The sequence below is a fragment of the Tamandua tetradactyla genome, chromosome 17, assembly GCF_023851605.1.
Source record: "Tamandua tetradactyla isolate mTamTet1 chromosome 17, mTamTet1.pri, whole genome shotgun sequence".
NCBI classification, from domain to species: domain Eukaryota; kingdom Metazoa; phylum Chordata; class Mammalia; order Pilosa; family Myrmecophagidae; genus Tamandua; species Tamandua tetradactyla.
This window is the reverse complement of record NC_135343.1, coordinates 26,930,542-26,943,465: the sequence shown is the minus strand read 5'-3', so window position 1 is coordinate 26,943,465 and position 12,924 is coordinate 26,930,542. Positions and strand designations below refer to the sequence as shown.

The 12,924-nt window shown below is 41.4% G+C and overlaps 1 protein-coding gene across 4 annotated transcripts in view; it reads right to left on the bottom strand.

The window, feature by feature from the left end:
• SPTBN1 (spectrin beta, non-erythrocytic 1) overlaps positions 1 to 12,924 on the bottom strand; it is a 193,287-nt gene that overhangs the window by 52,522 nt on the left and 127,841 nt on the right. For all 4 annotated transcript variants that reach the window (XM_077134232.1, XM_077134231.1, XM_077134234.1 and 1 more), the window contains 4 exons: positions 8,606 to 8,779; positions 4,015 to 4,106; positions 1,123 to 1,203; positions 518 to 633 (listed from right to left, as the gene is read on the bottom strand). In XM_077134232.1, coding sequence (XP_076990347.1) covers positions 518 to 633; positions 1,123 to 1,203; positions 4,015 to 4,106; positions 8,606 to 8,779 — 463 coding nt within the window. The remainder of the gene's footprint in view (positions 1 to 517; positions 634 to 1,122; positions 1,204 to 4,014; positions 4,107 to 8,605; positions 8,780 to 12,924) is intronic.

The following is a 12,924-nucleotide window of genomic DNA, read 5'->3' as shown; positions in this document are numbered from 1 at the left end:
TGCACAGCCTCCTAACAAGGTCCCTGCCTCCAAACTCCAAGAATTCCAAATCATCCTGCTTGCTACCTTCAGATGAATGTGAGTCAACAAACATTTACTGAGAGCACAGGCAACGATATCTTTCTTCAGCATAGATGCTAAAGACCTTCGGCAACTCCCCATGCCCTGATGAATAGACTCCACTCATCCACCTTTCCATTACCCACAACACCACTCCTACCAGACTACCTGCTAGTCCCCAAACATACCTTCCTCTCCCCTGGTTCTACATTTCTGCTCCTGCAACCTCCTCTGCCCAGCAGGTACTCTTCTCTGAAACATCTTGTTTGATTTATATGCATCTCTCAAGGCACTTCTGGAATACTACCCTTCCCCACACCCAAAATCAAGCTCCTCTTCCTTCGATAATTTCCAAGCTATATTGTACAAATAAAACAAACCGAATAAAAGCAGATTTTATTAGTCCCTCCACCCTAGAGATGTTAAAAGTTCCACCTTTTGTCTGTCAAGTCCTTACCCTCAGGGTCCAGGAGTTTAGTGAGGCCAAGGTGCTGCTCTGCCAGGTTAAATGCATTCTGCAGATTGTAGTGTGCGTTGGATTTCTTTAGTTTGTCAAAATCTATCAGGTCAGGCCTACAGAACAACAGTGGGAACACAAGAAAAACCATGGCTTAAGAACAAATCATGGGACGGGGCCACGGTAGCTCAGCAGGCAGAGTTCTCGCTTGCCATGCCAGACACCTGGGTTCGTTTCCTGGTGCCTGCCCATGCAAAAAATAAAAAAATACAAAAATAAAAAATCCTGGGACTAATGAGACACAGTTTTTACTGAGAAATAATAAAATTGCATCTTGGCAGAACAAAACTCCAGACTGTCATTTCATCATAAAACAACGAAATATGATTTTTAATAGATAATGCGTGAACTCGTTTTATTTTCCTTGGGAGGATTTACATATTCCTCATATGAATTTACACATTCCTCATTTCCTCACATGAATGCAGGAATTTCTACTGTAGTACATCTAAGGCAATTGGTTTGAGGATCCAAAGTGACCCAAACCTGCTATAGGAGAATGGCAGCTTTCTATCCAAAAATGTACACGTTTTCTCAGGACTTACCGGTGTTTGTGTATTAGTGCATTGAAGGCCATGCCATCCCTCCAGCTAGTGGTGAAATTGTGAATATTGACATTGGGGTACCTGCCAAAGACAAAGCACAAGAGAAAAGCAACAGAATTACCAAATAAGATTTACACTCCTGTTAAGAGCAGTGTAAAAAAATTGCTTTTAAGTACTGTAAAATCTATGACAGTGAATATTAAAAAGGACAATCAAATCAGAGCAAATGTCACCTTCTTTCGCTTCCTATAAGATTAAAATAAATTTTATGTCAACAAGGCTTTTTTGTTTGGTAATTCAATCTGACAAGAGATGGGAATTATGTCCTAGGTTTAAAATACTCCTCTTCCTTAGGAAAAAGTTAGTACAGCCCTGAGGGCTATTCGCTTCCACTGGCTCTCAATCCTGCTGCAAAGTCATCAAGGGGACCTGTAGTAGTTGAGATCTGAATTTGCAAGTTACTCTGGGAAAGGGAGTAGCAGGGTTTACCTACTCATGTGGCAATCTGCTTTCTTTCTTCCTTTTATCACTTAATTGGACAAAGGTGTGGAAAGCAAGTACCTCCCTAAAAAAAACTTCCCTATGTTTGAAATTTATCTCTAATCAATCAGCTGTTCTATATGTACTACATTGATTATTAACTATATTTGGGATTGATAAAAGCTTTATACACAACTTGAACAACCAAGGTGCTAATTTTACACCAAAAGCTCAAAACCTACACATTAACTGATCATATCTAGGATAGCAACACTTGCAGTTAAAGAAGTCCCAACAGTAACTCTCCAATTAGCCCAATATAAAATAGGTTCTTAATAAACTATTTATAAGCTGAAGTGACCCTAAACTGCTTTGTAAGAAAAGCAAAGGAGAGCATCAGTTGAGCCCAGATATTTCAATGAGCCACACAAAAAATTCAGTACTCTTCCCAGAATAAAATATAGGGAAACATCTTCAAGACCTAGTGATAGGAAGTAGCCTCTTAGACCTCAGACACTAAGCACAAGCAACAAAATAAAAAATAGATAAATGGGAACGCCTCAAGATTGAACACTTCTGTGTTTAAAAGACTTTGTCAAAAAGGTGAAGAGGCAGGCAACTCAATGGTAAAGAATATTTGGTAACCATATATCTGATAAGGGTTTGATATTCATTATATATAAAAAATCCCACAATACAACAAAAAAAGGACAAACAACACAGTTATAAAATGGGCAAAAGATAAGAACAGACATTTCTCTGTAAAAGAAATATAATGGCTAAAAAAAATATGAAAAGATGTTCACCTTCAATAGCTACTAGGAAATTGCAAATCAAAACTACAATGAGATTATCATCTCACACCCATAAGAATGGCCACTATGAAACAAACAGGAAACTAGAAATGTCGGAAAGGATGTAAAGAAATGGGAACACTAATTCCCTGTTGGTGGGAAAGTAAAATGGTACACAGCGCTGTGGAAGACAGTGTGGCATTTCGTCAGAAAACTAAATATTGTATTGCCCTACAACCCAGCAATACTGCAATTCGGTACATACCCAAGATCTAAAAGCAGTGATATGAACAGATACTTGCACCTGACATTCATAGAGGCATTATTGACAACTGCCAAAAGATGAAAACAAACCAAGCAACCATCAACAGAAGAATGGACAAGCAAAACGTGGTATATACATAGGAGGGAATATTATGTTGCAGTTAGAAGGAATGAGGTTCTGAGAAAGTGACAACATGGCTGAACATTGAGGACATAATGCTGAGGAAAATAGGACAGACACAAAAAGACAGATATTATGATTGCACTAACATGAGCTAACTAAAACATGTAAATTCAGAGTCCTAAAATGTAGGATATAGGATATGTAGATATAAATAGAAGTTAGAGAATGGGGAGCAGAGTGGTTACCTAATAAGTACAGAATTATTAACAAGGTTAAACTTAAATGCTTGGGAATGGATAGAAATGATGGTAGCTCATTGTTGGGATTATAAATAATAGTGATGCGTTTTAGATAAGTCTGACTGAAAGTGATTGTTTAAAGTATGTATGTAAATAAGTTCTTGCACGAACTATTAGAAATGTAAAAAGCAATAAAAGAGGGATATATAGGTAAACACACAGCTATTGCGAGCTATGGATTACCATTAACAGTAATACTTTAATATCCTTTCACCAACACTAGCAATTTTACTACACCAATACTAGGAGTTAACAATTGCAGGGGGGTTGGGAGGGGCAGGATAAGGAGTACGGGAGGATTTGGGTTTTATTTTTCACTCTTATTTCTGTTCTGGAGTAATGAAAACATTCTAAAATTGATCATGAGGATGTACACAAAACTTTGTGGTGATACTCCGAACCACAGATTGTATACTTTGGATGGTTTGTGTAGTATGTGAATAGATCTCAACAAATATGCAGTTCTCTAAAAATATCTTCACTAAAATTTCATTGAAAAAATAAAAGGAAGGAAGGAAGACTGAGATGGAGAATGTATAATGAATACTCTTACGTTTACCACACAAAGCTTCCAAAGCCAGGAGAAATTAAAAGGAAGAGAAAACCTACAACTGTTTTTGTAAAGTATCATGGGTATGAGTCCTAAATATGCTTCCAGGGTTTAAAATTTCACAACACACTGTTTTCTAAATCTTCCTTAATAATGAGAAGGAAACTGATTGTGGAGATATAACCGGTCCAGAATATAAATCAAAATTCCTTCCATTCTGAGAGCTAGCTAAAACGTCAACATAGCAACTGCTTAGAGGTTAACAAGGCTTCTCAATGGAAGCTGGTGGAAAAGATATTGTCAATGACATAATAAAATGATGACTACAAAGGGACTTAGTCCTGAAGCAGCAACCCCTGATGGCCTTCTAGTGACACTCACCCAGCTGTCTTCATCTGGCACCACAACAACAAGGCATCCTTGGCAGATTTCTTCTCCTTGTTGTCTTCAGTTTCCACACTAATATCCTGGATCTGAGATTTACAAGGAAATATTAGACAAATAGATGGGTCAAGCCGCATAACAACAGCCACAGAAAAACAGGCCTGTGCAAACATAAAAAGTAAACTTTAGATCAATGCCTAGCCCTGAAGAGGCTCTACTGGGTTTCAATGAAAACCGCTTGCTGAAGCCAGCAGGCACCTCTTAGAAACGCCAACCAGAACCGGGTTTTCTACTTTGCAGAGAAATAAGGTTAAAGCAAACACTAGTTACCTGCCTGACTTCCCAGCACCTATCAGGTCATTTCTCACAGGAGCTCATATCCCCAAATACAGGTTAGCACTTGGTTCATGTGGCAAACCAGGAACCTCATCGCACCTCAGAGAAGCATTATTTGATTGTTCATAATTGAACATTTTTCATTCATGAGAAGACTGTGTGCACAATTTCCTGAAAATCAACCCAAGGTCTCCAAGAGAGCACACTTAAATGCTGAGTTCCCCCAGGGGACAGGATGGGGGTAGGGGAAGGGAAGGTAATACTTAAATTGTACAGTTTCTATTTGACTTGATAGTAAAGTTTTGGTAAGAGATGGTGGTGATCGCAGCACATCATGAACGTAATTACAGCACTGAATTATACATTTAAATGTGGTTAAAAGGGAAAATTTTAGGTTATATATATGTTATTAGAATAAATTTTTTTAAAAAAGCACAGGATTGTATGATATAAACAGTAAAACTGTAAACAATAGACAATGTTCTTTCATGAACTGTAACAAAGGTACATTAGCACAAGATGTTAATAACGGTGCTAGACGGGGACTCTATTTTATGCATGATTTTTCTGTAAATCTACAACTTCTCTAATAAAAGGAAAAAATGAAATAAAAAGAGAGAACTTCTCTCATAGCTGGCAAGAGGCAAAGTTAATTTGAAAAAGAGAAGTATGTGGAACGCTGATTTTCATTAATATTTTATGGCTTCCATCTACATTTTTTATCTGTAATAAATTAGAAACTGTGAATAGTTTAACTTCATTTATACACTGACCAAACAGGACCATGCCTGTAAAACTTCAATTTTTTTGTTTTATACAAATATTTTTCATATTTTATTTTTCTTGCGTGAGTAGCCACAATTGGATTTTCTGATGCAAACAAAATGGCAGCCAAGTTTAGAAAGCAGCCTTTATTCTCAGACCTCGACTTTATTTCTTATTTGAAATGTTTCCAACATATACACATGTTGTTAAGAACTAGTTAGGGTTATTTTGATGCCAGGGATTAACACAGAAAATGCCTCAAACAGGTTTCCTTCTGCTACTGAAGGCAGTGCTGTTAACCATGGAATAGGAGACTGAGATGGCTTTGTAAGGTAACCTGTAACAGTGACGCCGTGTGATTTGGGGGTTGTGTGTGTGAATGTGTTTTTATTTAAAGCAATAAAGTGTAAAATAAAAAGCAATGTATCACAGATTTCACTCTAGCTCATGGTCCATCTCTTGTTTGACTTTTATTAAGTTCCTTAACCTCAGAGAAAGACTATGAGTAGAATAAAGTGAGTGGAATTTATTCACGTTTAAGTTTTCTCAGTTTTTAACAATTCTATGAAACTCCAAGGACGAGATGTGGTCATTTTGGCTCTGAGGTGAAACTAATTTCCAAAATGTAATATATGTGTGTCAGACTCAATAAATAAAATATTAATATTTAAAATTAATATTTAAATGTGCTTCCATGGTACGCATTCTTAAGGCACATTAAGTGGCATATTTTCGCCATTATACACAAAGCAGCTGTCCTAGACTACTGGTACCCAAGGCCCGCCTGGGACTGACTCCAGGCTCTGCCACCTGCCACGTGTCTTCGAACCGACTCCTCAGCTTCCCCATCTAAGCACCGGCAATGAAAACAGCAATCATTTCACAGCGCTGCTGTGCACTAAATGCAATAAAAAAATATGAAATGCTCAGATTGTACGTGTCAGCTATTAGGATTAGGAGTTGGCCGTTGGCTATGTGACGTAGACAAATCTCTGAATATCCTAGGCTTTCGTTTCTTTACCTATAATAAACTGCAGGATGGGGGTCAGGGGTTGCGAGTGAGCGCAGGAGGCCACCCATCACATTCCCTAACCATCCATGCACCCCCACCCTAACTCTGTCAAACCTCTCTTCATTCAATCTACAAATGTTTCCCAAAATTCCAGGGGTGGGGGTGGGGTTAGGAAGATAAAATACCTAAAGACAAGGCTAAAAAGTTAGAAACTTCCAACTAGGAAAATCACTTAGGAATTGGAACGACTACACTTAAAAAAAAAAAAAACTCCATTTTTTAATTGCTGTAAGAATGTAAAGTCTGATTTTGCATAAATTCCAATCTCTATTATTAAGAATCATTAGCTCATGTGCAGAAAGTGAAAGAATAATCCTTGCTCACAGGGTAAGAAACCAGCCCACCAGGAAAGGCAGGCTGGGACCTTCCGCATTAATCCTCAGCTTTCTTATGCTTCTGGGTAAATAAGGGGATCAGTTTCCAGACTTGCTCTGGGAAACAGCTGCCTTCTCAGACTAGGCAAACCTGAAGACTTTCATTTTACTTTCTTGTACCATCTCTTCTCTCTTAAAGGGACAGCAGCTATGTGCCAGCTATGGAGGGAATGAGCAGGTCCTGCCCGCGAGGCTGTGGGGAGCGTGACCCTGTGGGACGCTGGACTAGCAGAATGAGTGGTGGTTTACTAAAGCTGCTGGAGGAAGCTGAGTCATGTTGGAGACCCACACTCACAGGTCATGAGGTAACATCAGCAGCTTATGCTTCTTGCCTCCAAGGGAAAGGAGAAAGTTTGCATCAGTATTTACAGTTGAAGTATAGAAAAGGCAAACTGACAGGAAGCTAATTAGCCAATGACTCAAGCCAATTCATGCCGAGAATCCTGGAAAGGGCCGCGTGTGCCAGCTCTGCCCAAACGGGCACTGACCCGGCGGCAAGAGAGGCCGCAATTGGGATGCCTTTCCATGCGCTGATAACTACAGGCCAAAGGCAAGGGGAATAGCACTTTTTACTCTACAAAATTGGGGTGAAGCTCGAGGGGTGTCCTGCTAATTTCACCTCTGCTGGCATAAAACTGGATAGGAATAACTGGTGAATTTAGTCATTTACTCCATTTGCAAGTCATTCAAGAACTAAATGACAGAAATCAACCCTAGAAATTTGTTTAAAAATTAAAGAAAGCCATTGATGATTGTAATTAACTCCATTAATAATATCATCTTCAAACCTGGTTCCCTCAGACCTACTGAACTTAGCCTCACCAGGGCCGGGACGTGGGAATCTGAATTATTAAAAAGCTTTCCCAATAAAGTCAGATGATCCTGGGCTTGGGAACCACCCATTTCTTTGCATACCTCTGTTTTAGTTCCAAACCCTCCCTGCCCACCCCCGTCGGAACACTGTCAACTCAAACCCAGGCTTAGGGGAAGCGAGAAGGAAAAGGAATTGGTCACAGGCTGATATCAGAGGTTTAATAAGAAAACAAAGAGAGCTATAATTTGCATTTATTTTTCCCTTCTCATGTGAGAGTTTTATTTACTCAGAAAAAACAATCAAACCTTTATTGAAGGGGCAGAATAGGAAGGAAAGGCATGGAGAACCCAGCCAGTCACCGAGGAGATCTGTTTGCATAGGACTGATTTGTGTGCATAGTAACTTGACACTATGGCAAGAAGTTTTTCCTGCATTTCAAATTTTAATTGAAAAGCATGGAGCACGAAGCATGTGCCTAGAGAAAGAACCAGTAATCAGGCCAGAAATACCCACTCCAGCCCTAGCTGGCTGTGTCATCCTGGGCAAGGTACCTAACTTCTCTGGGTGCTCTTTCCTTAATGAAGGAGCTGCAAAAGAATGATCTTGAGAGTACCTTTCAGCTTAAAATACTTTGACAATTTTAGAAATCCAACCCCTCCCCCCACCAAAGTACAACTAACACATAAAAAATTGTCATTGACTCAAAAAGGCCTAACTCCCCTAAGAATTGTAATCCCACATTCAAAGGACAATGAGAAAGTGAAAATGGAGCCCACACACGTCATGGCCCTTAACAGCCTCTCCTAATATGTGCCACAGTCTGGTGAAGTTCAGACAGTCCAGAGCTAGTAACCTAGCATCAGCCACATGCTCGTTACGTTCAGCTGCTGAAAGCCAAGTGGCAGAGACCAGATATCTCCAGTGGGTACCAATGAAGTGGTGGGCTGGATGCAGCCTGGTAGCCCCTGTGGCACTTGGTTATATTGGAGAGGACAGCCAGGATCGTCAGGGGCTAGGAAAATGGAGGGAGGATTCAGGAGCTACCACGTGCCCACAGGGCAGCGTCCAATCGTGGAAGCTGGAGCTGACACACTGCTCACACTCCTGATGACAACCTGGTTCTCCTGCTCCCTGCGGAATGGGGAGGCCAGCTTCACAAGGAAGCGCACAGCTGGGAGGTCTGCCTGAGTGTAAGCACCACTGGCATCCCTGGGCCAAGTACCTTACCTGGAAGCGAAGGATGATGGTCCAGATGAGGCCGAGGGTCAGCCGGTGGTTCCCGTCCACAATGTCGTGGGACCCCATGTTCTCCAGATGGACTCTCTGCTCCTTCAGGAACTGAAGCGCCTTGTCCACGTTCTCCAGACAGTGGATGCGCATTCGCCCCTTGGTGGGCTTAGGCTGGAAACAGGAAGAGTAGCAGGTAGAAACACATCATCCAAAGGGGCAGAGATGGGTCTAGAGCTACAGTCCAGAGTTCACACAAGTCCATTTAGGCAGCATTCTCTCATCCAAACCAAAACATTTTAAAAATGTGTGTTCATTCAGTTCAAGGACAGCATTTACCATTAACAGCCTTAGAAGAGTAAAAGCTTACTTAAGGATGGTAACCTATCACTTTTTAGACATGCCTAATCTTGGAAACTACACAATTTATAAATGAGCATAAAGCTGGAAGTTCAGAGAAAAAGAACCAGATTTTCATACAAAACTTCAGTGCTATCACCATCCATACAGTTTTTTGCAGAAGCACAGTAAAACACCTGTAAGGATTTTCTGATTACTTTAAATGTAAAAATAGGTTTGTCATCTGCTCGTGTGGGTAGTTTCCAAAGACTGGCTCAAAATGAAGAAGGGAACATACAACCAAATCGGAGAATTTCCTAATTTCCTTCAAATCAGGATGTTTTGTGGGGGTAGTGGACATGGGGTTGAGTAAAAAGGTATGGTTTACTGAAAAGAAAAGATAAAGAACTACGACAGTAGCCTTCATGGGGAGCCAGATTCCCCTCCCTTTACCCAGTTTTCTCCACACTCCAAAGAGGCCCTCAAACAGGTGAACATTTAAATAAGCAAAGCACAAGATAAATAAAGAAATGGAAGCAAATTTTTCCATGGCCCTGTAATATCCACTGTGTTGAGAGCAGGTTCATGTCCTCCACCCTTCCTCTTTATCTCTCCATTACCCTCCCTTGCACTGAAGCTACACCTCAGTCTGCTTTCACCCCTTCACAGGCCCCAACCAGTGTGCATACCCTGTCGGAGAATGCACAGGGCCTCGCAGACCTGACTTGCTGCCTGAATTCCCCAGCATCGGCTCTGCCACCTCACTCCATCCACACACTTTTCAAGGCTCAGGTCAAGGGACAGGCTGGTTCTCACAGCTCCTCCTTTCCTCATGACTCTACACAGGTATGGCCTGGACCGTGCAGGTCCCGAAGGACTCATCATGCTTCAGGTATTGCTCTCAGTACTTCCAGCCAGCCTGCTGGTGTCTTTGAGGGCAGCCATGGTGCTTCATGCTTCTCCCACATTCTTAGTGGCTGGATTCCATGTTGGGTTTTGAGCCCAAGGCGTGCACCTAGTGACTGCCCACAGATGGAGGGGGTTGGGGTGTTATGAGCCAGGCTCACGAGGCAAAGGCAGCCAGGGGTGAAGCCGCCCGGGCACAGTCAGTTCCACGTTAATGCCCTGCCCGTTTCCCGCTTTCCCTTCTGTAGTTAAGGTCCCCAGTTATTTGCTAGGTGGAAAACATATGAAAGGAAAATGACCTGGGTAACAAATGGCTATGTTAAGTCGGCCGGGTCTCAGAATGTGCTTTGAGCCTGAGGAAACATTATAAGCTGGGGCCTTAACACAAGTGGTAAATTTTATTTTCAAATACCAGTAATGGAAAAAGAAATTTCTCTAAATTAAAGCTTTCACACTATTATGATAGTTTTCCTCATACACACACACACACCCACACGCACAAACACACACAAACGGCCTTTTCTCTGCAGAAACTTCAAAACTAATTTAATTCAGATATGTGGGAAATACAAGGATTTATTAGTTATTTAAAGCCAGATGCAAACATTATATCAAAATCAAGCACTCCAAAGAGAAAGGGTAGAAAATTTAGAAATAAAACTGGAAGAAGTGGGGACCAACCTGAAGCTGCACAACCCGGAGTGTGTGGGCCTGATCTGAGGTGGACCTTGGCCTGTCGGCCTCCTCAAGGTGGCCACATTCCTAGACATCATCAGAGGAAGAGCAATCTGCAGAACCGGAACTCGTGATGAGGGGGGAAGAAGCCACTGACCCCTGCATCTGCTTCTCCTGCACCAGATCCAGTTTTTTCAGATCCTCTCTTGGACCAAGCTCTCATTTCTCACTCCTGAAAAAAGGACTATTCACAGCAGCTTCTGTCCTTCTCATACCCAGGTGGCTTCTGGACTGAATGGAGCTTCTGTTAAAACGTTGTTTCAAGTCGAGGGATGGGGACCGAATGGCCCTAGGAAAGGTGGCACTAGGGCTTATGGTGTTATTTTTGCTCTTCAGCAGCCTTCTCCTCTCATCACTCTGATGAGTGTGCACCTGACTGCTGAGACACACGCACACCTGTGTGTGCCATTTCACTCATAAAGAACGCCAGAGCAACGAGGACAGAAGCATTCTTCTAGCAGCAACAGACATTGAGAAGTCTACCCTCAAGAGGGCAGAAAAAGTGAGTCCCTAAATGGGGATGGGAAAGCAGTGTGGGTGGAACTGGAGGGAGCTAAGGAGGAGGCAGAGGAATAGATGGGGGATGGGGGGGTGCTGATATCTCCCAGGCTCCAGCAGGTATAAATACCATTCTTCCAGATTTTATCTCACAATCACTCGTTCAGACTGACTGATATGCAAATGAATGTAGCAGAAAAACGGCTCCTCCCCGGAGGAAGGAAACATGTATGGGGTATTCCAAGCGTCTATTCTGTCTCTACAAATTTCAGGATTGTGGTGTGTGTTTCCACGTGAAACGGGGTCTGTGGGGGTGGTGACAGGGGTCTCAACACTTTCCCTTGGGTTGAAGACGTCTAACGTCATCTGCCAGGGAGCCCCTGCTGACGCTGGCTGGCCATGCCAGAAGAGCTGGAGGTGGCTCACGGCAGATCCAGACAAGATCAAGCACCCAGCAAACCACAACCACCAAAAACATCTGAGCATGAGGAAAAGGGAGGAACAGCAGGAAAAACGGCAGACAAATCTCCTTTGGCAAATGATCAGGCTCCTTCAAATGGTTAAACAAACAAAACACCAATTTCCAAAAGCTGCAGGAATAAAATTTAATAAACGGAGATAACTGAAGGGGAAAAATGGAAATGGAAAACCTGTCAGGAAATAAAAACTTTTGCATTTACTTCAAAATCCAACAAAAATTTGAAAAAATAAAAAATAAAAAGGGTGAGGGTGGGCAATGGTGGTGCAGTGGCAGAGTTCTCGCCTGCCATGCCAGAGACCCGGGTTCGATTCCTGGTGCCTGCTCATGTATTAAAAAAAAAAGGGGGTCGGGGGGTGTAATACCCTGGTCTTTTCTCAAGTTTTTTGTTTTTTCTTTTTTAATTTACCTACTGCTCTGTGCCTTTATAGTTTTTAAAATGTCAAAGTATAAGCAGCCCATACCTATATGATGTAGTTTGGTGAAGATAACGATTCTTATGTTAAAATGCCACATGCAAGTTATAATTTCTCCACTTTCTGGCAAATCACTGCTTATTTGCCACTGGCAAATCACCGTTTATTTGTATCAGTGACAGTATTGATAACTATCTCATAAAGATGCTACATAATTGTATACTAATTATTATGGTGTTCTCAAACTCACAGTGTCTTTTCTACCAGAATGCGATACCAAATATCTCCCTCCCCCAAATTCTACTTAAAACAAAAAAGGGACTGGACTCTTCCATCTCCTTAGGCCATTTAGCTTTCAAACTGTCTAGAAACAGCACACCTCTCTGCAGACTCATCGATTGAAAAGAAAATTTAAAACCAGAAGATGAGGTGCCCAAGGACAGTAATAATAGTAACCACCTTCTAAGACGGACAATCCATATTAAATTCTGGGCAGGAGAGAAAAGAAAAGAGGGTAGAGGAAAACGTGGCTGGTGGCGTCCCCAGGAGTGGAGGTGGAACAAGATAAAGAAGAGGTGAAAAACACCCAAATCTCAAATCTTTGGGCTTCTAAACATGGTAAGAACTCTGTACCTTAACGCTGATTGGGAAACAAGCCTGATAAGCATGATTTATGGAGATTATTTTAAAGAAAGATTATTATTACTTTTGTGTAGCTAGTGACAAACTAAGTGAACTCTTGTGCAGAAGTTATTAGAAGATCTGCTCCATCAACTCCTAATACCATCTTTATATTTTTTCAAAACATTCCCTATATATTATCTCAACTAATGGTCACCTTTCTTGAGTGGATTATTAATGCCTTTTGAACCAAAAGAAAAAACAAGGCATGGTGAAGTAAAATGACTTTCGAGAAGAAGCAAGAATCAAGACTAAAACTCAAGTAT